The 25,563-nt window shown below is 39.8% G+C and overlaps 1 protein-coding gene across 1 annotated transcript in view; it reads right to left on the bottom strand.

Annotated features, from left to right (window-relative positions):
- DNTT (DNA nucleotidylexotransferase) overlaps positions 1-25,563 on the bottom strand; it is a 155,343-nt gene that overhangs the window by 28,460 nt on the left and 101,320 nt on the right. The window contains exons 8-10 of the mRNA XM_065552112.1: positions 14,080-14,185; positions 8,109-8,372; positions 5,256-5,339 (exon numbers count right to left, since the gene is read on the bottom strand). Of these exons, the coding sequence (XP_065408184.1) occupies positions 5,256-5,339; positions 8,109-8,372; positions 14,080-14,185 (454 nt within the window). The remainder of the gene's footprint in view (positions 1-5,255; positions 5,340-8,108; positions 8,373-14,079; positions 14,186-25,563) is intronic.

Below are 25,563 nucleotides of genomic sequence, written 5' to 3'. Positions count from 1 at the left end.
AACATATGAGCTTTTCTGTAAATACTTAAGATTATTTATACTATATTTCCTTCATATAAGAATGAAAGTATGCGCCAGGATTGCCTATAGGTAAAGTAACTATCTGTGGCCACATACATACACAGGCTATTTCCACACTACAAGCTAGGCATGTGATTCCCCTGCTCGTGTACACCTACTTGCCATAGCTCGATGAGAGGTAGCCTGAATACAAATAGCACTGTAGTTGTGGTAACACAGGTAGGGGCAGCAGAGGGATGGCTGAGACATACCAAGTACTTATCCACTGGTTTTACGTGGGTTTACACTTGGCCCAGCTTAGCCATGCCTCCCCTGGTGGTACATATGCTACCACGTTACACTTGTATTTATACGCATGCTAGCCCTCATCAAGCTACTGCAAGCATGTGTACATCAGCAGGGGAAATCACAGCTCTAGCTGTAGCCACAGCCATTAGTACAAACATATATCAAATACTAATAACAGAAATGTGTCATCATCTAAAACAATCATACACATCAGCCAAGAGTAGAAACAATGGGGAAGGCCCTTGCATCCCAATGATCACATGATGAGGCAGCACACAGAGGAAGCTACTGAGTGGAGGAAGCAGAAGTAGGGCAAAACAAGTCCTTGAACTGGTTTAAAACATAGTAAGGAGGCTTTAAATTGTATCTTAAAATGAATGGGGAGTTAGTGGAGTAGCATTATATCACACAATAGTCTGACAAGTGTGAATTGTGGATTTTAGACCCAGCTACCGTGAAGGGGAAAAGGGACAGGAAAAAACTCTGGAGCATTAAATATATAAGAAAAATATACTTTTACTTTTAGGTCCTAGCAAAACTGAAGTAAGTTATAAAAAGTTCCTATAGCAACTTCATAATAATATAGCTCCCAACTAATGTAAATGCTCCCAGAGTTAGAACAAGACTTTGTCCAGATTCAACAAAATCTTCTAGGCTGGTACATCTCTCTGCCAGGCTTCCAGGCTCAACTCAGTCTTTCAAGGATGGAATAGATCCTTGTTTAGACCAGGCTTCTAGGCTAACTTTAATCCCAGGCTGACTAAATCTTCCAAAACTGGAGCAGTCCTCTAGCTAAACTAAACTCCCAGGCCAGACCAATTCTTCCAAAGCTAAGGCAAGCATTATAGCTCCTGAACCCTGCTTCCACTAAACTCCAGGCAATCAACCCTCACTTTCAGTGACAGCAGTGGTATTATTACTATATATGAGAAGGTGGACAGTAGCCTTGTGCTCATGCTGGAGTCTGCAGAACTGAGCCTTTATGAGATGCAGAAGTCAAGATGATGGGAAATGAAGGCCTTAATGAGAATTACCAAGCCAAAGCAGTATTGTTAAGGTGACAGAGACATGAAATAAACAAGGAGGTGGAGATTTGAAGACACAAAAGATATGAGGAGGAGAAAGAATCGACTGTTATAGATAATGCGAGAGTTATAGACATCAGAGGCAAAGGAATTATGATTCCAGCAGAGGGAGAAGATAGAGCTGTTCTTGGGGATGGCCCTTTTGCCCAAGAGAAGCATTTCTTAGGGTATGTCTACAGTGGAGCTAGAGGTGTAATTTCCAGTTCAGGCAGACATCCCTGAACTAATTCTGACTGAGCTAACACCCGGGGTGCTGGAACTAAGGGTGGTGGGGGTGTGGCAGCACCATCTGGTTTGAAGTGGTTTCCATCATATACAGGGTTTACAGTTTTGTTTAATGGCTTTCAGCATCCCCACTTGCAACCCATTAGGTGACCTAGGTGGTCGCCTAGGGCACTAGCATTTCGGGGGGCGGCATTTCAGGTCCTTCGGCGGCAACCGCAGCGGCCGGATCTTCGGCCGCCCCAGTCGTCATCGGCATTTAGGCGGAGGGAGCTGGGGCAGGGGGAGGGCTGCCTGCAGCAAGTAAGGGGGGGTGGCACGCAGGGGAACTCCCCACCCCAGCTCACCTCTGCTCCGCCCCGCTGCTGATTGGCGCCACAAGCCTGGGAGGCGGGAGAAGTGGAGCAGCGACAGCGTGCTCGGGGAGGAGGCGGAGCAGAGGTGAGCTGGGGTGGGGAGCTGCTGCACGGGGGGAGCTGCCGCGGGGGGGGCACCTCAGGGCGGAGGGGGGGCAGGGAGCTGCCACAGGGCTCTGGGAGGGGGGGGGCTCAGGATGGAAGTTTTGCCCAGGGCGCGAAACATCCTTGCACCCGCCCTGCCCACTATACAATTTGTTCCAACGCCACTGGCTAATACACTAAAAATAGCACTATAGCCACAGCTTGACAGGCAGCAGGACAGCCTACCTGCCCGATCAGGGTAGTTGTGCTCAGCCACACCAGTGTCAGATTACCTACTTCCCCTCCTCCACAAACTGGTTCTGATCAACAGGCTGATTTCTTTAAAAAGGGCTAAGAAAAGTCAGTTTGAGGGGGGAACCCCAGACAGCTGTCAGGGTTCTGTGGAGGACCGTGAGCAAGATCTGCAGGAGATTGAGAGGGGGCTCCAGAGAAGGAGCCCAGGCGTCGGGCTCTATCCCAGAGCCACAGATAGACTGAAAAATAATCCAGAAGGGATTGGAAACTGAGCCCAAAAGTTGAACTGAAGTGCAGCAAAAGCATTTTTGGTTTTATTTGGACTTTTGTTACCACTAAAGGGGACTGAACTCAGAGCATCGCAGCTGTAGGGCTGAGCATGTGAATTTCCAGGAGAGACAAAATCCAGGTGAGGGGGAAGTTGAGGCAGGGAGCTCCTGCAATGCCACACTCAGTCAGAAGGGGGCTTGCAGATGCCCATTATTTGAAAAAAAAATCACAACTACAACAGCTACTTTCATATTCATTGCCACTTAAACATATGTAGGATTTCAGATGGGATTGTACTCAGCCTGGATAGCCTGTCCTGCCACCCATGCTGCCTCAGCTACACGGCTATTTTTAGCACATTAGCTCAATAAGAACTAGTGCAGATATGTCTACCCACACTGAAAATTACACCTCCAGTTCCACTGTAGACATACCCATAGAGACACCAAGCTATAGGAACGTGAGATAAAGTTACAAGTTTACCAGATCAGTACAGACAGACAGCAGTCATTAAAGATGTCAAAAAGGTATATAGAAAAGCATCTACAATTTAACAAGAAAGTTAAGATTAAAGGTGCAGCTATGATGGCAGAGAGAAGATGAGCAGAAAAGGCATCAATCATAGGCATACAGGACTTTACAACTGGCGCACCCCTGTCTGTAGGAATGGTTTTAAGTTGCCAGTGCCATAATCACCCATTTTACTGCAGAATGCAAAAATCCAACAATACCACATTTTATGCTCATTTCAGCCTAAACTTTTCTGAAGAATAAGATATGAACTAGATAACCTGAGCTGTGATTTATATAAGTAAGTGAAACTAAGTTAAAACATGATCAAAATGGCTGTGCTACCAAGCCCCAATTTACTGATCCACCACACACAGTATCAAAATACAGAGGATGATTTGTAAATTTGTAAAAGTTTTACACTTAGGATGTTATCAGCCCAGTTTATAACTGCATGTACAATTTGTATCTGATGCAGCAACAGTAGATATATTGTAAGATATATTGTATCTTGTCCTTCCTGGTTGTGCACCAAAGGAACTCTTGCTTCCCTGAGGCTGAGAATGGAACCTCAACATTGTAGGCTCAATTCTCCACTAGTGTAAATTGCTGTAGCTCCAGAAATCAAAGTGGAGTATAGAAGTCAATGAAGTTAAGCCCATTAACATCCATTTAGGATATGTCCCTATAGATGGTTTAATTGGAGGATTTGAATATTTGCTCATCTTCTTTCTAGGCTACCATTTTAAAATCCTCTTCCCATTCCATAGCCTTTTTTTCCTGATCCTAGAGAGGAGGGTTGTCAGTAAAGTTGTATGGAATTCTCATTTTTCAGTGTGGGAATTTCTCACATCCATGAAAGATTAATGAAATGCCACCAAAAAATTTGCAGAACTCAAAAAATACAGTAATTTTATAATTGTACAATATCTCCCAATAGACATATACAATGATTCATAGACTATGTACATACATACACTTGAAAAAAATCAAGGCTGAGGAATAATTTCACAGTGTAACTTTGTAATGAGTCCCCAGAGGAAATATCTCTACTTTTTGTTCCCATCTGCAAAGCTATGTAATTGATTCATGACCGATGTGTTAATGCTGCCTTTTCCTGTCAAAGTCTTTTTGGCAATATATTAAAGTATCCAGGGTTCTCCCCTGACATAACCCCTTGATATTGAAAAATAGGATTCTCTGACATGCATCACATTTCAGGCAATGGGCCACAATAAAACCTCCAGTGCCAAAGTGTTCATGAATATTAATATAAAAAGACTAAAAACACAGCAATCTCACACAGTATGCAGAATAGAGTGGGAAAGTACTGCCTTTTATAACAAAAATGATTCAAATGGTCTCAGTCTCTTCTAAGCACTCTTGTGTTTAATTAGAAATCAAAGTATATTTGTTATAGGATATATTTGCAATAGTGTATGAGGAGCTTTTAAAAAAATATCATAGGCAAGTGTTTTCAAAGAAAGGGATTTTGTTGGTTTGATGTTAATAAAAAAAATAGAGAGATTCATAATTAGCTTGACTCTGCATGGCCTTTCCGCCCCCTCCATCCCACACACATACTACTTGCAGAACAATCAGAAGAAATTATTTTGATTCTGGTCTACACTGTCTCTGCTTTGTGTCACAGCACTGCTGGAAAGTGGCACTGTACCTGAGAGCTCCTCTACTGGAGTAAAGCAGCTACGATAGTGACTTTGGCTCCAGACATCCACTTTGATCCGTATAAGGGGGCATAGCAGGGAAAAGGAGGTATGGCTAGGGGCCTCCACTGTGATCCTTAGCTAGCGTATGTGCTTTTGGGGGCATTGAGAAGCCTGTGCAAGTTAAAGCAGCTTTAAGGCTGCTCTAACTTGTGACAGGAGAGTGGCCCAGAATCAGAAAAATGCAAATGTGCTTAAAGCCACCTTTGAATATCCCACAGTCTTGAACTGAGCCATGCACAATTTGGCCATAGTCAAGGAACCTTTATGTTTAAGTGGCAATGAATATGAAAAACGGTTCTGTGGAAAGGGGACTTTTTATTCTTCAAATAATGGGTATCTGCAAGCTGAATACACTGCACTTGAGGAGCATAAACAAACTGAAAATACATCCTTATAAATTATGACACTGTAGCTTCATTTCAAAGAGCAAACTGTACCTTTGTCTTATCATATAAGGCATGGTTATCCAACATCATCTTTCTTTCATGAGTGGCATATCTTCGTAGGTCACGCTCAAACTGCTGTACAATACACAACAAGTTACATTACTATATCAAACCAAATTAAGTACTCACTTTGTTGCTTAATATGCATAAGTGTTAGAACACCAATCCAAATTATAAATGAATGGATTTTAAAATGGCATGATTAACAACCATCTTCTGCTAAGAGACATATTCTGGACAGATTCAGTACAGCTAAACAAGACAATGTTTTCAGAGGCTGCACAAAGATTTATAGTCTCACCAACTGAAGTACCAGGTAAGTTAGATCAATTTAAAACTACTTTAAAAATGTGTGTGTATGAAAAAGCCTACTCACTGTTTATAAGGAAGTTTATCAGGTCAACATTATTGGACATATAACATGCAGAGATATGAACTGGCATTCATTCGTACATTACCTGTTTCATTTAATGGATCTAACTTAAATCTCATGGTAGTCCCATAATGAATGAACACTCACAGGGATATTATTTTGACAGACAATACTACATTATATTAGCTTTGCCTGATACTGGTTGCCTTACTAATGGTATAGCATTGTAACAAGAAATAGTTTAAATGAAGCATATACTGGACTCCCACAGTTTGCTTGCTAATAACTCCATTTTTCTAAATCAAGAAAGGCTTGGTTATTTTAGGCTTTTTCAGTGGTGTAGAGGCATTTAGAGAGCACTGGGTACCTGCCTAAGGGCGTTCATGGTGATTGACAAAGGCACAGATTTGGTGCAATGTGGTGTAGGAGCGTGATCCCTGGGGAGGGAGGGGAAAGAGACCCTTCCCACATGGCAAATACTCCCAGAGTGGGAGGGAGACTGCGTCTGCAGGACCTGACAAGTTCAGAAAGACAAGGTTAAGGGGTGACTTGATTACAGTCTATAAGTATTTACATGGGGGACAAATACTTAATAATGAGCTTTTGAGTTGAGTAGAGAAAGGTAGAACATGATCCAATGGCTAGAAGTTGAAGCTAGACAAATTCAGACTGGAAATGATGCATAAATTTTTTAACAGTGAGGGTTAATTAACCACTGGAACAATTTACCAAGGGTCATGGTGGATTCTCCATCACTGACAATTTTTAAATCAAGTTGTTTGTTTGGGTGTGGTTTTTTTGTTTATTTGTTTTGTTTTTTAAGATCTGCTCTAGGAATTATTTTGGGGAAGTTCTATGGCCTGTGTTATACTGGAGGTTAGACTATTTAATCACACTGGTTCCTTTCAGCCCTGGAATCTATGAAACACAATCTATAAATCCAAAACAGAAGGTTAATTTTAGATCTCAAGGATTGGCTACCGGAGGTTAGGAGATTAGAAATAGGATTTACACATGGGCAAGGGAAATAATTTGATGTTTCAATTGCCTTTTCTGAAAAGGTTTGTAAAATGGTTAATTAAAGGGGAATCCATCAGTCAGTCTTCTCTTTCTTTAATAAACAACTGAATTTCTTTTTATGTTTTACATGGGAGCAAAATAGGCTTTTGAGTTAAAAATATTGACCATGGAAGGGAAAAGAAGGTATTTTCTACGGTAAAATTATCTCTGCACTGAATTTCTACTAGACAGAAGTAAGTTAGAATAGCACATATCTCACTACAGGATTCCTGAACACCCTTAACCTGCTTAGCTCTTCCTGCATGGACAGTTACAGAAGTAAAACTGGGATAATATAAAGATTGCCTTCCGTGTTACAGCCCTTTTTCACTGCTGCCATCCATAGGAGCCATAATGGGGCCACAAAAGCCCAGCATATAATTCATCTGTCAGAGGGGAACTCTTTGCTGATACAAGTGTACTGCAGTTGGCTCCTGTACTAGTGCGTCCCCACTACTGGCCTGGTGTCAGAGGTGTGTCAGAGATGGGGAGGGGATGGGGAGCAGTGGAGCTTCATTTGAGGACCTTATATCAGTGGCACTTAGAGAAGTCCAATAGCTGCTCTAAATCATGTGGAGGCTGTGGCCAGTCCTGCAAACTGACTTTATAAGCAGCTCCCTGATGTGTCTCCGGATCCCCACATACTGAATAGGGCTATTTACTCTAGTATAAGTGGCATCAGAGGGCAGTGATGTAGAGCAGAGCTAGTCTCTCCAGTGGAACACTTTTCCATCATATAATGACATTGTGTTGGAATGTGTTGATTTTGGCAAAATTTCTTTAAAAAAAAAAAAATCAAAATGAAATATTTGGAAACCTTTTCAGAATGTAACATTTTGATTTTTAGTTTTGAAATTTCCTTTTTCATTTTGAAAATTTATTTTATTTCATTATTTTTGTATTTTTTAATATTTTATATTATACCGATTATACCACCAATTACAGTACCAGCTACCAATTAGCAAAGTAACTATCAATCACAAGATCAACTACCAGTACCAATAATAAATTATTTTATTTTAAAGTTATAAAATAGTTATTAAACCCTAAAGTCTTTGCCACCTGGGGAATTCCCCTTTGCACAAATGGCCAGTTAAACCCTTTGCAGTGCTTGAGTGGCAGAAGGTTGTAGGTGCACCAAAGATCGGGCTTATGATTCCTAGAAATTAAACTTCAGGGAAAATAGATGTTAACTCTTTTAGCAGACAAATAATATATAAGTGTTAGTGATGCCTCTGTCACCGTAAGCTAGGATAATGTGTTGCTTAATGACTAGTTAAGAAGAAGATGATAATAGAAAAATATGAAGAAAGGAACATTTTTAAAAGTCGACCAACTGTGAATAGTCCAGCAACAACAAAAATAGGTTAGTAGCTCAAAGGAAAAAAATGTAGGTTCTTGAAGTTACTTACCCTGGAGCCAGTCCAACCTAACAGAGCATATGCATATTGTTCAAAGGGGCTTACAACCAGATCTACACGGATTGCCTTCCAGTCTTTGACTTCTGCCTTATCAGATTCTTTTGATGTATCACAACTGCTGGTGTCCACTCTTTGCTGATGTAATTTTAAAATTGCAAAGCATTTCTGGAAGTGATCAAAAGCATCAACTTTTCTGCTTGGTAGTTTTGCCTGCTCAAATGTTGATTCAATGAGATCATAGTATAAAAGCAAGCCCTAAACAAAAGAAAAGCACTGCTTACTGCTTTTGATTTTGCTAGAAATTCAGAATTTCCAGATAGTCTTACATTAACATAAACTCGCACCTATGCAGTTGTTACTGCTCTCACAGTACTGTACACCAGAGGCCAAATCCCAGCATATTGACAACATGAAGCCCAGCAGACCAGCTCTTGTTGACTGGGCTGCATAACTGTTGGGGAGATCTTAGCAGATCATGAGAGGGAGATCATCTGATCAGGAGGCAATGTTTGCTACTCTGCCCCTACCATCCCCAACCCAAACATTTTGGAGTTGATGTCAGGAGAGACTACCTATGTGGGGATTGTTGGTGCATCCCCATATGTCATACATCTGGGAAGACTGAATAAGTCTGCATTGTTTAGGGTATAATCCTGGCTGACAAATTCCAAACAGAGCTGTCAGTCTAGGAGATGGACAGTGCCCAGACCTATCGGTTTTCAGAAAGAAGATGGTGCAAGACCTATACTACTATAGCAATGCATTATACACATCAGGTCATCTTTTACAATCGGGCCCAGTTATCAGTAATTTCATTTTCTGAGACACCTTCCACGACCCGAAAACACTCCGACGAATGCCCAGAATTCTAGTGTTCTTGGCACTAGTTTGGTTTTTAAGTTGCTTTGTCCTGTGATCATCCCATATCCCCCATTTCATCATCTTTTTCTTTCTAGCAGTGACCTCCATTGTCATATTATTTCTGACCTTCTCCATAGATTTTCATTTAGTTTTAGTTTCCATTCATCCCTATTTATTATCCATCTTGAAGTGATAATCAAGATGGCCCATAGAAGGTGTGAGGGTATCTAATTTGCATATTAATTCAAGTTCAGCAATCTCTCTTTGGATACCATTAACTTAGGTTTGAACAGAGACTGGGAATGGTTGGGTCATTACCCTAATTGAATATTTCCCCATGTTAAGTATCCTCACACCTTCTATGGGCCATCTTGATTATCACTTCAAAAGTTTTTTTTTCTCCTGCTAATGATAGCTCATCTCAATTGATTGGCTTCTTACAGTTGGTATGGCTACTTGCACCTTTTCATGTTCTCTGTATGTATAAATATCTTCTTGCTGTATGTTCCAGTCTATGCATCTGATGAAGTGGGCTGTAGCCCACGAAAGCTTATGCTCAAATAAATTTGTTAGTCTCTAAGGTGCCACAAGTACTCCTGTTCTTTTCTCTAATAGAGAGCTCCCAAGCTGTTTTGAAAGATGGGAAATGTCCTGTGAGTACAGCTACTGCCTGTAATTTAAGGGAAGGATGTTTCTTGTCGGATCTTCTGCTCCCTATTTTCATGTTAGACATTTCTAGAAAACATTTCTTAGCTCACTTTGGTTTCCATCATGCAATTGTAGAGCTGTAATTCAGTACTGGAGCTCTGCCTTTTCCCTTGTTGATTGGGCTATGTCCTCCAGTAATTATATACTAAGTATCCACAGATAGTGTTGGATAGTAAGTGTGACTAGGAGGCTATTTCAGGACTACACATCTATGGATTATTTATTGCTTTTCCATAGTTAAATGGCTTGGCAATTTGTAAAAGTTAAAAGGAAGAAAATGTAAAGATGTACCATGCTGCAAATAGCTACTCTAACATAAATAAAAGGGGGAATTAGGCAACAATTATACAAGTGCTGACTTCCACAAGCACCTGAAATCTGACTTAAAAGCCAGAATGCCGCTTTTAAATAGGAATCAAGGCCCAGGACACATCCACTGGCATAATGTTTCCAATTAACTTAATTTGATTAGGTGCTGGACATTGCCATTGTTCCATAAAATGCAGCTGAAACAGCACTTCTCTAGGTTCAAACAAAAGACTGTTAGAGTGTGCAGTCAGCCATGAAGCTCTAGTAAAGCTCTGGATATTGCTGGTTTAAAACAGCACATTTACATTACACCATATAAATTAGTGCATCTGCAGCCTTCTGCAAACACCAGTTCTTTGACCTACATTCTGTACATTTCTTTAGTCCTATTTACAGATTTAGATTTTTAAATGAAGATTAACATAGACATTTTATCACACAGATTTGCAGCACTGTCGAAACCAAGTGCGGATTTTGTGGAAGGTTGGAGTTGGAGGACAGGTAGAACAATTTTCCTACTTAAAAAAATAATACCACACTTAAAAAACAAACACAAAACAAAATAAAACAGGTTTTTTAGCACTTCAAAAGAAGTGCTCATTTTGGAGTAAATCCATAATCACATTCAGGGTGGTAGAAGTTTGGGGACAATAATAAATTTATCACTTCTGTAGATTAATTTTAAGCAGGGCTAAATGAAGTCCAATCCCATTTGTGACATCACATAGACATGATTCTCAGGTGGTGGAAATTGGCATCATTCTATTGAAGATAAACTATGCCAGTTTATACCAGCTGAGGATTGACAATACGTTCTTCTTTAAAAGCCTGAAAGGCACAAGTGCTGCTGTTTAGTCTGCTCTAAAACAGTTTGCATGACAGAGACTGTAATTGTCAGCTGTACACACACACACACACACACACACACACACACACACACACAGAGCAAAAATCCACAGCCTTATCTTCAAGAGCGGGAGAAAATTATTGGTATGGGAAAGTTACACGTTGTTTTTGCAAATTCTGAACTTTCATTTCAAACTATTTTTTTTCCATTGCCAGGATACAGCCGTCACAGGTAATAAATGTGTTGCTGCCCTTTTAAATCAGATCTGCATAGAACAGTCTCCAGTACTGAGCTTAGCCCTGTTATTTAGCTCCCTGCCATTCACCTCAATGAGACCTCTCCTCTCCCATCCATTCCCCTCAATGAGGTGTGAATGTCAGAGTCTGATTTGGACCATTTAAATGCTAAGATTATTCAGCACAGGCTGGTTATTCTTTGTCTTTCTTAAAAAAACCCACAAGGAAATTAATGCCAAGCTGTGCTAATGCAGTGTTAAGTGTGTACAGTTAAAAATGTTAAGTGAGAGAATGCAAACGTTAAAATCCTTACAGCAATGTTATCTCTGCTATGTCACAGGTATATATTTAACAACATAAAGAAAAATGTATTTAGATATGCTTCTAACAAAAAATAAAAATAGAAAACACTATATACTGCAGATGCATTAAAAAGTTGTATTGACACATATGGCTAAGAAACTACTGGCCAGGAGACTTCCAAACTGCAGCCCACAGGGGAAGTCATTTTACATGGCCTTTGAAGCACACTTACTTCATCTTTAAAGCATTACTGAACTATTAAAAGATAACTTGTCTACCGCATTGCAGCTTTTCCATTTTACCATTCCATTTTGAAGCTCAGAGGAGACATATCTTCTGTTTCTAGACCCACTTATCCTTGATGCTGCTGCATCAAAGAGCAATATGGTGTTGTTGACTTACCCACTTAGTTTTTCTATCAGCTTTCAGTAGAAAGATTCTGCAACACTAAACTTTTCAACTAAGAAAAAGCTCCTTCTAAACTATTTAAATTAGTTTTTCCATAGTTTACAAGTTAAACATTGCAGAATCTTTCACTAAAAGCAGTTGAAAGCAAGTCAACATCATGACCTTAGTGACGTTCTTTGATGCATCTGAGCTTTGAAGCAGTAGCACAAAAGTGGGAAAGCAGCAAGGAGGCAGACAGGTTTACTGTCAAAAAGTATAAAAGTGCTTTACAATTTTTTTTTAAATAAATCTAAGGTAATAAAAAAGGCAGGAGGAGTATAATTCCTCTTTGTTTTTGCATTTTGATTTTGTTGGCAGCCAGTTTCTCCAGCATTGACAGTAGGAAGATACATATTAGAAGTGACATAGCACTGAGTTCAAGCAGCATAACCAGCAGTGCGAGCAGCAGATTTATATACTATAAACAGGGATTCTTTGTTTGGGGGCAGGGGGGAAGAAGGGGACTCTGCCTATCACTTAAACCGATCCCCAGTATATTTAGGCTTAGCTCTTTTTGCCACCTTACACCCTTCCTCCACCACCACCTCTAACTGCCGTTCCTCCATTTCTTCGCTCTCATGTCTTCTCCAACTGAAACCTGATCCATTTATCAACCCCTTCTCCTTTCTTTACTTACCGTCCTCTCTCTTCTTCCCGCTGCTTCATCTGCCTAGTTTTCTCTCTCTCTTTTTTAAACAGCTTTCTATTTTCAGTTCCCTATCCCTTAGTTTAAATAAAGCAGTACAAGGTGAATTGCACTGCCCGCTTGTGTGGCTGACTGATTCCTTTGATTATAAGCATTGCTCCCACGAGTATAAGAGGGGTACTGTGGGAAGTTTCCTGGGGGGATGAAGTGCTGCACTCACAGTGTACAGACTCTTACCCCAGCTGGAGGCAGGGCACATTTTTCAATCTGGCATTAGCTATATCAGGGGTCGGCAACCTTTCAGAAGTGGTGTGCCGAGTCTTCATTTATTCACTCTAATTTAAGGTTTCGTGTGCCAGTTATACATTTTAACATTTTTAGAAGGTCTCTTTCTAGAAGTCTATAATATATAACTAAACTATTGTTGTAAGTAAAGTAAATAAGGTTTCAAAATGTTTAGAAGCTTAATTTAAAATTAAATTAAAATGCAGAGCCCCCCGGACTGGTGGCCAGGACCCGGGTAGTGTGAGTGCCACTGAAAATCAGTTCGCGTGCTGCCTTCGGCACACGTGCCATAGGTTTCCTACCCCTGAGCTATATAGTTCTGGAGAGCCCTCCCACTGCTCCTATTTGAAGTCTAAAGACAGCTGCCCAGAAGACAGTGTACTTTGCCCTGTATGAAGTGAGTGGGGTCCCCATGAAAGAAGCTTTAAATAAATAACATCAATAATAACAGCACAGATCCTCAGCAGATCTTCCACAGACTTCAATGGAGTTAAGGCAATTTACACTTGCTGAGGATCTGTCCCAATAAGTATACTAAGCATAAGTAAGGTGGAAGCCCAGGCCTCAGAAGGGAGGCTTGGAACTTCTTCAGAGATTGGAAGCTGACTGGAGGAAGGGAGCTATGGCTGTGTTGTGTGCCCATGGAGAAGGATCCAGGATCTACTGAGAAAGTTGGTAAGATAGCGTTTGGTCGGCTCAAAAGTTCTGGACCACCTTCACAGGTATCTGTTTGGAAGCATTTCCAAACTATTGAATCGTTTGATGTATGTTCCTCATTAACACACTGAAAAATACATAGAATTCCAGAACTAATTTGAAATTATCCTCTCTCTACCACTTGAACTGAAAGCTGATCTTACTTAGCTTCTGGGCTTTTGACAATTTACCTCACAAAGAGAGTTTCCCTTTTACAGGAAGCAAAATGATTTCCAATTTAATGCCAAGAAAAGTGACTCTGAAAGCAATATGTCCTCCAAATACAAATACTATTACATTTCATATGAAAGACAACAAAGAAGGTGCCTGACTTGTAATCAATCCCTTTGAACAGTACAGAAATTAAATTTATAGTGATATTTTTACTAGTAATGAATGTAAGGAGAAGTAGCAGATTGATTATTCCCAAGGGACCATATTTATTGAGCTAAAATAGTTTGAGGCACCTGCACCATCTAATATTCAAATCCTTCCTGGAGAGTTAAATATTAGTAACATAATCATTTCTAAGGCACTCATCACCTATCTCTACATCAGCTTACAGTGCTGAATCCAGTGCTGTTAACAAAATTCTTTTGTATCCAAATATTATTTGCTTCATACCTGCTTTTTCCATAAGTCAATCACTTTATGTAAAACTTCTTCTTCTTCTTGTCCTAGCCCCGGACTGCTGATCAGAAAATCGACATCATGTCCAATCTTCTTACCCCTAGCAAGAATACATAGGAAGAATAAAACAGTAAAGATCCTGTTGAATTTCAGCCTTACTTTCAAAGAGAATATTTTTGCTGCATTATAAGAAGAGTTTGCAGGATAAAATGATAGCAATGTTTCTTCAAATATAAGAAAAATGGAATCTATTTCTTTTATCAGACCTGTCACTGTTCTTTGTTAAGCAATAATTTACAGTATTTGATGTATTTCTTCTGTTGTTCAAACTAGATAATACAGATGCTTCTGGTAACTTGAGATGTTAAATCTCTCTCTTCAAACCTTAGAAAAGAAGGAGGAAATCATAATCAGGATATAATAGTATATATTATGAATCCAGAGCAGTAACAGCTGATAAACTTGCCAATCTACCTGCTGTAGACTAACATTCTTTAGATTTTGATGAAACATTTTGAATTAACAAAAAGTGTGATTATAGGTAATTGTATTCCTCCCTATTATGAGAGACATAAAATATCTATATGTAGGACATTTCTTCTATTTAAAATGTTTGTTTTGTTTTAACAGAATAGTTCAACCTTAATGGGACTACTCATATGATTGTTTACCATGGTGAATAAAGATTCTAGAGTCAAGTCCCGACTCCCATGTTAATCAGTTTAACAGGAAATGTTATTTGGAGAAAAAAAAATTATTTTCTTATGTGATGGTCTCTTGTCTTTCTTTACTTAAATCCAAGTGTCCAGCTTGCCCTGTACACCCTCAAGCTTGATTCATTTTGATAAGTTCATACTGTGGTGTAAATGTTAAAGGCCAACATATCAAAGTAATTTGACATAACAGGGATTAATAATCATGAACTAGAACCTGACACCTCTCTCTAGGTCTTTTGGGAGGATTAACAAAAATATTTATAAATGAGTTTTGGAGATTAAAATAACTATACTTGTGCTAAATAAGGGCCCAGTAATGTTCCTGTTGAAGTCAGAGCTTGACTGGTGTTAGCAAGTAAAGAACAAGATATAATGGAAGTCATCTTTAGATTTTTAAAGCATTTGAGGTGCAGTGACTTATGTGAGGGTGAAGTTCACCTGTGGAGTGTAGAACCAGCATGAAGTGTTCATCCCAGTTTAAACACTGCCACCAGGCTTGCTTGCACATCTCTGCATAGTCGCTGCCGAGGCCATCTCAAAGATCTGTGATTGGGCAGGTAAAGGGTCAGAAGTCATGCAATCTGTATTGGCAACAGATCTAGTGGCCCTCAAACCTGTGCATTTAGTACAGAAGAGCTGGAATCACTGCTCCAGCTCATTAGCCTGTAGTAGCAGCAACTGGATGGAGTGCAATTTACTGCAGCCCTGACTCCTGGCCCTGTGTTGGAGGAGTAGATTTTACCTCCCCAGTCTACCAGCATTTCTTCCAGAGAGAGTCTTGTTACTTAAACATTATGCAAGATAAGCGAATTACACTCTTGGTGCATTCATAGTCAATATTCTGTATGTCATACAGTGTATAGTATGGAACTTCCATATATTATGATATAATTCAGGTGTGAGTTTCAGTTTTGCATTATTCCCAGCTGAGGTCCAAGTTCCTCTGGCACACTGCAAAGAGAATTTTTCCTCCTAAATCACATTTAAGCTTCAAGGCAATCAAGTCAATGAAACTGTGGGGAAATGACTCATTCAAAAGTAAGTGACAGAGCTCTAGGAAACAAACAATGTGAAATAATTGTCGCACAATGTGTCTGAAAATTGGAAATATCCAAGACGAAAGATTTCCATTTTAAATGTGTGGGAGCTAGTGTTATGATTTAACCAAATACTCTTTTCTCCTACAGTGTTTCGTAAAATTGAACCAGATTTCCTTAAACCTGGAATATTTGTAAGAATTGATATGGCTGACAGGCATGTCAACTAGCATCCATATGACAGGAAATCATATGATTGACAGGCAAGATGCTAGAGTAGATGCAGCAAAGAGCTATAAGGAAATGAAAATCAGTTTTACATTTGACAAGCAGACTAACTTACGATAATGCAACTATTGTGCAGTGACTGCACAAACTAAGTCAAAATCTCTTAAGAAGGTGGAAATGATTTTAAAAGAAATTTCAAATAAAGCATGAGTCTAGGTACAAAGTCAGAACAGCAGTTCAAACCTTGAGAAGTTAAAATAATTTAAAAATATTCCATGCAACAGATTTTCACTTATGCTGTAAGACGGAATCCATTATATTGTAAATTATTATAATTATACAGAGAGAGATGGCGGGAGAGGTAACATTGGACCAACTTCTCTTGGCGAAAGAGACAAGCTTTCGAGCTCCACAAAGCTCATTTTCAGGTCACACCAACTCCGTGGAGCTCGAAGGCTTGTCTCTTTCACCAAAGAAGTTGGTCCAATAAAAGGTATTACCTCACACACCTTGTCTCTCTTGTATCATGGGACCAACATAATTTCAACACTGCAAACTATAATTATATACAGAGCTTTTATATAGCAATTTTCATTTAAATGTCTCAAAATGCTATTCAGGGAGGCAATTACTTTCCCAATTTTAGAGAAGTGGAAAGTGAGACCCAGAGAGGTAAGATGACTTGCCCAATGTCATACATACCAGCCAGTGAAGAGCCAGGAATAAAGAGGAGGCCTCCTTACTCCCATCCAGTGCCCTAGCCACCAGTCCATATTGTCTCCCTAAGAGTGTCATTAGAGGAAAATCATTCTTGCACAACAAAATAATCATGTTTTGTGTAGGGAATCGAGAGGGTAAGAACCTTGTTCCTTTCCTCACCTCCAGACAGGCCTTCAGGCTGAAACCATTTCTCCATTATTGTCATTATGACCTATGCATTGACATAGTAATCTCTGCCCCTCCACACCTCCATGCAGCAATTTGGGCTAGGGTTACCCACCCTCCAGGATTGGCCTGGAGTCTCCTGGAATTGGCATCTAGCTCCCGGACACTACTGAAAGCAATCCAGGAGATTAATAGGATATTTTAAGGAAATGACATTATGTCATGCTCGGGCGGGGGAGAGGGGGGAACTCCCAGAATAGCTTCAGTCAGAGTTAGCAACTCTAATTTGGGCTAATAGCTCAACATGCTCAGGCAACTATACTGTACTTGCCTCTAAAGTTCCATGAGTACATTTATTTTTTCTACTGTTTGGCCAAGCATAGGGCACTTATTAAAATGCTTTATCATACATGATGTTAGAGTGTTTAGGGCTAATATAAAAACACTACATAAAAAGAATATAATTATTATGATGGTTATTAGAGAGACAAGGTAGGAAAGCTAATATATTTTATTGGACCAACTTCTGTTGTGGAAGGTACAAGTTACTGTCATACCAGTGTTCCAGATTCCCCATCAAATTAACTCTCATTGGATTTATCATCTTTTTTGCACAGTCAAATCACTACTGGGAGACTCTCAGCTTAATTTCCCTCTACAATATTTACCAGAGAGTTTATTTCATTCTACACTTGTTGGTTGTTCCTTCCTCAAAATAGGAAAATAACTTATTAAGTTCAAATTTTGCATAATGTGTTTAAGACAAATAAATGTTTAAGATTATGCATTATGCACAAACACTCAGGAAAGTGTATAAGGGGTGACATCCTGTCTCCATTGAAGCCAATGAGAATTGTGCCATCAATTAAAGAGGGTCAGGATTTCATCCATGGAATTGATATGGGAGTTTCTGGCACTGTATAACTAGTGCATATGGGGCTTGATTGTGCAAGGTGCTGAGTAGGGGATCTAATTTCAGAAAAATTCTGGGTGGTGGGGCAGAGTTATGCCAGCCACACAGAATATTCTCTGTCCCAAACAGCACCACAAAATGAGAAAAACTAGGCAATTATTGCTTTCCTAAGGATCACATCCAAAGTCGGGGTGGGGGGTAAAAAGTGGAAAACATAATGGAGTATATGGATCTGTGAAAAGTCTGTGGAAGGAGCATACCAAAGTCTGGGAGGGGAGGGGGCAACTGCCCCCTTTGCTCAATAGCAAATGACATTGCTGCTGCTGAGGACTCTGGTCCCAATCCAGCAGAGCACTTATGCGCTGCTTAATTTTAAGCATGCGCATAGTCCCATTGAGACGTCAAGATTTAAAGTTAAGCATGTGCTCAAGTGCTTTTCTAGATTGGGGCCAGAGTGCACAGCACCTTGCAGGATTGAGCACACAGTAATAGGGACTGTCCTAATCATCTGTGCTGATATGGAGGCAAGCCTTAAGAATATAAAAGGCAGAATATTTAAATATGTATTCAATTCTTGTTAAACTAAACTTGTATAAAGTTGATCAGTGTTTCTTACTATTCAATTAATCTTATATTGTTGGGGTTTGCTTATTTAAAAAAAATATCTAAATTCCAAGTCACCATTACTGGTATAGCATTATTATGGAACATGAATAATATTGATTAAAGGATAATGTAATTGACAACTCAGATGATATTTTTCCATGAGGACAACACGTGCAATACTTTGAGTTACATGTAGAGTATATTTTTGGGACCTCTTTATTTCACTTTAATGACCATGTCATATCATCACTGATCTTGATAACTAGTTGATTTTAATTCAATTCAAAGAAAGGAGCAGGCTGCCACTGAATTTTGTTAAGGTTAGATGGAGTGGCATTTTGCGAACACACAAAAGGTTCACTAATGGAATGCCTTGAACAACCTTTTTGCAGAGAAGAGTAATGTGTCAAAACCCTGGAAACCATTTAGTATACCATGCTTATAGAGAGTTCAAATGGATATGGAGGAAGATACTGGATTTCCATTTATATGCTCCCATTTAGGTAAAATATAATCTTATCTTAACTTTCCATGCCCTTGTAGTGTAAGAAATACAGAACAAAGAACAACATCTTATGTTTGTCAGAATAATTGCTTATAGCATCCAAACATATAATAGGAAAGTAAAATAAAATACTATACAATACCTTCAGATAGATTTGATACAGTTTTAAATGGCTTTAGACTAGAACCAATTCATAGCCTTTACGAGTGATATTTTGGTGTGCTTAAATATTATTATTTATTGTTTGCATCTCACTAGAACCCACAGTGTGCTACACCCTGTTCACAAAAAAAAGGAAGACATAGTTCCTGCCTTGAAAATCTTACTTCTAAGTGATATATTCTTCAATCATCACCACCACCACCATCTCCTCCTTGGTGCCCCTGTTAGTTACCAAGTCTCTTGTTGACATTTTCTGATATCATCTAGGTCTTTCTTTCATCATTCTTGTACTGGGTTGGCAGTCATCCTTTCCCATCTGGCTCAGAGGGAGGCCACTCTGCCTCACTATGTCACAGTGATCAGTCAAGTAGCAGGGGAATTAGCAAATCACTGGGCTAGGGCCCCAGCCCTTTGGGTGGGGTAGGACACTAAGCAGTTTAAAGGCTCTGGCACTCTGCTTGTCACTCTGTCCTGCCCAGTCTATGGGGATCTGGCTCTCTGGGCAGGGCAGAACAGTAAACAGTCTTGGGGCCTCTGGTCCACGGGCAAGGAAGAGCAGTAAGCAGTCTAGGGCTCAGCATTCTGGCTGGGCAGACCGCAGGCAAACAGGCCATTCAGCCTCAGGTGGGGAGGCTGCCACCCCATGCAGGGAGAGGAAGAGGAGGGTTGGAAGCAGGTGGTAGGGGGACCTGGACCCACCCTACTCCATCGGGTCCCAGCCCAGGGCCCTGACAGTGATGGAGGGCTCCACCACTGGGTCAGCAGTGTATTTCAGTGGGATCCCTAACTCGTGTTCTAACAGCAAATCTGACTCAAGTCTGGTTTCCCTGGGCTACTTCCTACCACAGTCTGGGACTGGGCTACATGGTCCAAGGGTCCTCCATCTCTCCTTGGAGTATTCGGCAGCTAGCAATCCTAGCAGCTCTTCTCCACACTCAGTCTTCTCTGGGTAAATGGCAGTTGAAAGTTCCAGCAGCTCCTCTCTGCACTCAGTCTCCTCTAGGGTCAAGGTGCTACCTGACTCGGTAGCACAGCTGGAGGCCTACAGCAGACTAGAGACATCTGGCTGTCTCCTTTACTGGCTCTGGCCCAACTAAGCCGGAGGCCCCTCCTCTTATACTTCCTGTCCCACCTCTCAGTTTCTGGCACAAGGGGCAGGCCCAGCCTGGCTCTGCCCACCAGGAAGCAGAGGGTGGTTTCTCCCCCTTTGGCTTGGAGGGAGGCCACTATCCTAGATTTTTCATAAACACAGCCCAATGATTTCCACCTCTCTCTTACTGGCTTCATCCACCTTTACTTTTCTATTAGGCATCATTACCTCAGATATGGTGCTTTCCTTTTTTGCACAACATTTTATCTACTAATCACTTTGTATTTTGAACCATACTGTGGAAAAAACAGATGTTTTCTCCATTGAATTTTTTCTTTAAGTTAATGCTGTAGTATCCTTTCTACTTGTGCCACAAGGACTCCTTGTTGTTTTTGCTGATACAGACTAACACGGCTACCACTCTGAAACCTTTCTACTTGTATATTTCTTCCTAGCCCTAGCGCTCTCTCGGTTTCTCCCGACAATCTTTCAAAATGTACACATTTGTTTTGATATTTCTAGAAGCTTGTTCTGGTCTCCATAAAAAATTCCTGCTTGGTCAACACATGCTGTATATTGTGGAATAAACCTGAATGATCTATGTTGGCAATCTAAGCAGTATTAGTACTGGTCAGGACTTGGATAAGAGACTATTATGGAAAACACAGTAACCTTAAGAGTTTTAATGGATCAGGGACTATATACAAACATCTGCCCCAATCACAACTCAGTGTTTTAGGAACTATCCATAATGTTCAAAAAGCTCACTTAAGAATCATCTTAAAGAGTCAAGAAGAGTTTAGGAATGAAGAAACCAAATCAGTCCTGCCTTGAAGCTGAAAAAATCAGCCAGATTACCTACTAAAAATTCCTTTAAACCCACATGAGTCTTCCTGCATACCAAGAATATCTGAATTAACAAGTAGTTCTATTTAGTTTTACAAAGAGGACACTTGATCATAGTCTATAAGTGCCTATGGGGGATGGGAGGCGAGAATTCTCTTAATATAAGGGCATAATAAACAGCTTCAAACTGAAGCTAAAGTGAATTCAGACAAAAAATAAACCTTTTTTTTTATTTTTTTAAAACACACACACACACACACACACACACACACACACACACACACACACAGAGTCAGGGTAATTAACCACCGGAACAATTTACCTAGGGACATATGGATTCGCAATTACCTGAAGTCTTTAAACCAAGATTGGATATCTTTCTAAAAATTATTCTCTGGCTCAACCAGAAGTTATGAGCTGGATGCAAGTACCACTGAATGAAATTCTATGGCCTCTGTTATAGATGAGGTCAGACTAGAATATCATAAAGATCCCTTCGGGCTTTAAAATCTATGATTCTGTGAGCAATAGGTATTCCATTTATTTAAGTTATATGATAGCAGCACTTGGTGATTCTTCTTTATAGCCAACATTTTTAAAATAATCTTCCAGGCTCATATTAAATTGATAATGGGATTATTATAGTTTTTACAAATCCTTCTTAATCAAGACTGCTTGATTTTATTTTTGTGTGAAGAAAGTGTATACAAGTTGAATCATTCACCTCAGACCTGTCCTACTCTACTAAAGAGCAAATTGTTTGGCTGATTTATAATTAGAAACCCAGTGAATATTGTTCTGCTGTTTGGAAGTTCTTGAGCAGGAATGTGATTTACTAATAGTGTTTTCAGGCCAGTCAAAGAAATCTTTCCTCAGAGTTGCCATATACTGTAATTTAACCAGCCCTCAAATGCATCTTGCGAAGGGCACTAGAATGTTCTCACTAGGGGAAAAAAAGGCACTCAATATTTAAAAGGAGAAAAAAGGTTTTCAGGTAGTTGCTGAGACAAATCACCAGGGATGAATTTGGCCCACTGGCTCTAAATTCTCAATGCCTAGATTAAAAGCAGACCAGCCAATTTCTATTTGTGTTTCTCAGAGAAACAGATGGAACATTTCCATTTTAAAAATTGTTCAGTTTGCAACATTCATATCACAGCCAAGCCACTATCTATTCAGCAAGCTTACCTACTCCATACTCAGGCAAAACTCATTGTTAGCATGGGAGCATAATAAATGCTGAATGTGATCCATGAGGGCCCAATGCTGCATGCACTTACATACATGCTTTACTTTACACGTGAGTATTCCAACTGAGTTCAAAGGGACTATTCACGTGCATATAATTAAGCATGTACATAAGAACTTCCAGAATCACAGCCTACAAAAACAACAGCTAACCATTGTCAATATCTGGTAATCAGCATTACATGATAAAGATCATAACCTGATCAATGTCCCAGTGAATGAACTAAGAGTCCATTACATAACAGTCCATCAAGCATCAAATATATCATTCATTCAACAATATAAGACTCCATTAACATGTCTGAGAGACCTTGTCTACAATGTATGTCATAATAATGTTTTATAGGAAGGAATAATAGAAAATAGAAAGACTCTAGAAATATTTAGAATGTACAGTGTCAGGTTTCTTGCTCTTTTAGACTTTTCTTTCTCAGCTAAAATTAAGAGAGGAAAGTGTGGAGGAGAGTACATAAGCTAATAAGCACTGGATATTAGATAATGTTCTGAGTTTACAGTGTGAGGGAACTAGGCTGTACTTACCAAAATAGTAGAGTCACGTTTACAATATATTCTCATTTCACACATTTAAACTGTATAAATAATGCTAATGGATATTTTTACCCATATCATTTCCCTGCCTTTTCATTGAGTAAGAAGAAACCTCAGCTGTGAAATAGCTGTCAGAGAATGATGGCTATCAGGAAAGACAGCGAAACAATCAGCCCATCAGGAATTGTTGCACAACCAATATGCACTATATATAACATAGCTCTTAAGGCCTCCAGTCCTTTTCTTGTTGCATCATTTTCTGATAGGGAAAGCTGGGATAACTAGTAAAGAAGAATCCCAGTCCTGAATTGCATGGAGCATGGGTTTAAGGTATCATATGGAGAGTGTGAACAAAACATAACAAGATAAAAAAAAATCCCCCAAAGAACTTAGATTAAAATGAATCCTGCTGAAAGTCATTTGTAGAGTGGGCTGAACACCAACTGAGATACTGGAAGCTGATATAAAAGAAAATAGTAAGTCCTTTAATTGTGGGAAGAAATATGGGAATTTACAACATGTTAAATTAAGTGCATGTCCCACAACATACTTCTTTCGGGAAAAGCAAGGAAGAGAGCTTATAGACAGATACATCCTCAAGTGATCTGAAAATTTATGATGCCACCTAAAGAAGCCCTTGAATATAGATAACCACATGTATAACTGTCTATGAAAACCAAATGCAATTGCTAAAGTGATGACAATCTGACAATGGAAAAGGGAATAAATGTTGCAGAATAATGCACAGAGTTAATGGAACTAACAAATGGAGGTACAGCAAAATCACCTTTTGTTTAAGTGGCAAACAGATTTTGTAGGCAGAAGGATAGTTATTTTTAGATATGACAACTGAATCATTTACTGATACTATACAATACATATTACTGTTGTTAAATTAGACATACACATTCAAATTAGAGTATCTTCAATGTGCAGGGTAGGCATACACATGTAATTACACATATATACATTCACACCCTTTTAAGACCCCCCTTCCCATTAGGGGTCTTCAATGCCCCCTCAATATTTGTTGTGGGGATGGTTCTTCCCCTTCAGTATGGATCTGATCCAACTCCCATTGCAGTCAATGAGAGTCGATCAGGCCCTACACCAACAGCACCCAGTAGAGGAGGCCAAGGAATCTTGACTTTTAATGCATGGAGGAGCATTGGTTGGGGCAGTTGATATCACCCCAATGTTTTCAGGTAATCTGGGGATGGTGGGAGGTTAGCCTGCCTTGTGAGAAACTAGACCCAGAAATGATCACTCTTCCACACCCAGGTCTGGAAAGGATTTTTACAATAATTAGGACTATAACTTTTGCAGACTTAATAGGCAAATATAGGAAGAGAAGGTCCTTGAATTGTTAGTATTGAAGTGTGGGAGGCAGGGAACTCAGAGGGAAATCCAGGCCCCAGTGAAGTTAATGACAAACTCTGTTTGAATTCAATGTGATCAGGATTTCATACCCACGAATTTTTCTCATTCACTCATGCCACAGATTACCAGGAGCTTCTTGAATTAAAAACAATAGGACTATATTAAATTAAGTAATTACTAGTTTTATGAATGTGTCCACACCACATGAGCATCTAAATTACATACCACCAGCTAACTACAAGTGAAACCCATAACTGAAACTCCTACTAGAGTATTGTCTCACTGAATGTACTGGAACCAACGTATAATCTAAGATTGGTTATTTGAAGGTAGACTCCTCTGTGGTTTTTTTCAAAATCCTGGTCTGAACTCTGGACCTGAGGCAATGGTTATGTATTAGGGTTTCAGTGACAGACTGACTTACCCAGCCACCAACATCTGTGCTCTTCCTAGGCTTCAGGCCCAGATTTTTTAAAAAGATATTTTGGTGTTGCTCTGCTCAGAAGCCAAAATCCCATTGACAGCTGATGAGATTTAGGCTCCTACATGCCTAAATCCCTTTTGAACATGAGATTTAGATACCTAAATCAGTTGGGCATTGCAATACTAACTGCAGCAACACATAAAAATCTGGGCCCAAGAGATTAGAAAGATTATTGATTTTGCTTTATTGTGACAGGTTTGGTCACAGAGACCCCCTTGGGACTGTCACCTGATGTGCTAAAATTACCTCTGAGCCTGTTTTCCCTGCCAGCTTGGGACTCCAGAACCCTGCCTTGTTGAGCCAGACATGCTAGCCTGCTGCAACACTGACTCAGGGTCTGGGCCACAGCCCCAAAGTTGCAGACTTTAACCAAAAACAGCTCAGCAGGTTACCACCCCAGCACCCAGACACCCAGTTCCCAGTGGGATCCAAACCCCAAATAGATCTGTTTTACTCTGTATAAAGCTTATTACAGGGTAAATTCATAAATTGTCTGCCCTCTATAACACTGACAGAAAGAAATACACAGCTGTTTGCTCCCCCAGGTATTAATCACTTACTCTTGGTTTATTAATAACCAAAAGTGATTTTATTAAGTATAAAAAGTAGGATTTAAGTGGTTTCAAGTAATAACAGACAGAACAAAGTAAATCACCAAGCAAAATGAAGCAAAAACCCGCAAGTCTAAGCCTACTACATTAAGAAACTGATTACAGGTAATATCTCACCCTCAGAGATGTTCCAATAAGCTCCTTTCACAGATTAGACTCCTTCCTAGTCTGGGCCCAATCCATTCTCCTGGTACAGTCCGTGTTAGTTCCAGCAGACA

Source organism: Chrysemys picta, chromosome 7 (genome assembly GCF_011386835.1).
Source record: "Chrysemys picta bellii isolate R12L10 chromosome 7, ASM1138683v2, whole genome shotgun sequence".
Classification (NCBI taxonomy): domain Eukaryota; kingdom Metazoa; phylum Chordata; order Testudines; family Emydidae; genus Chrysemys; species Chrysemys picta.
Note: the sequence above shows the minus strand (reverse complement) of the source record. Positions and strands in the feature narration are given on the sequence as shown.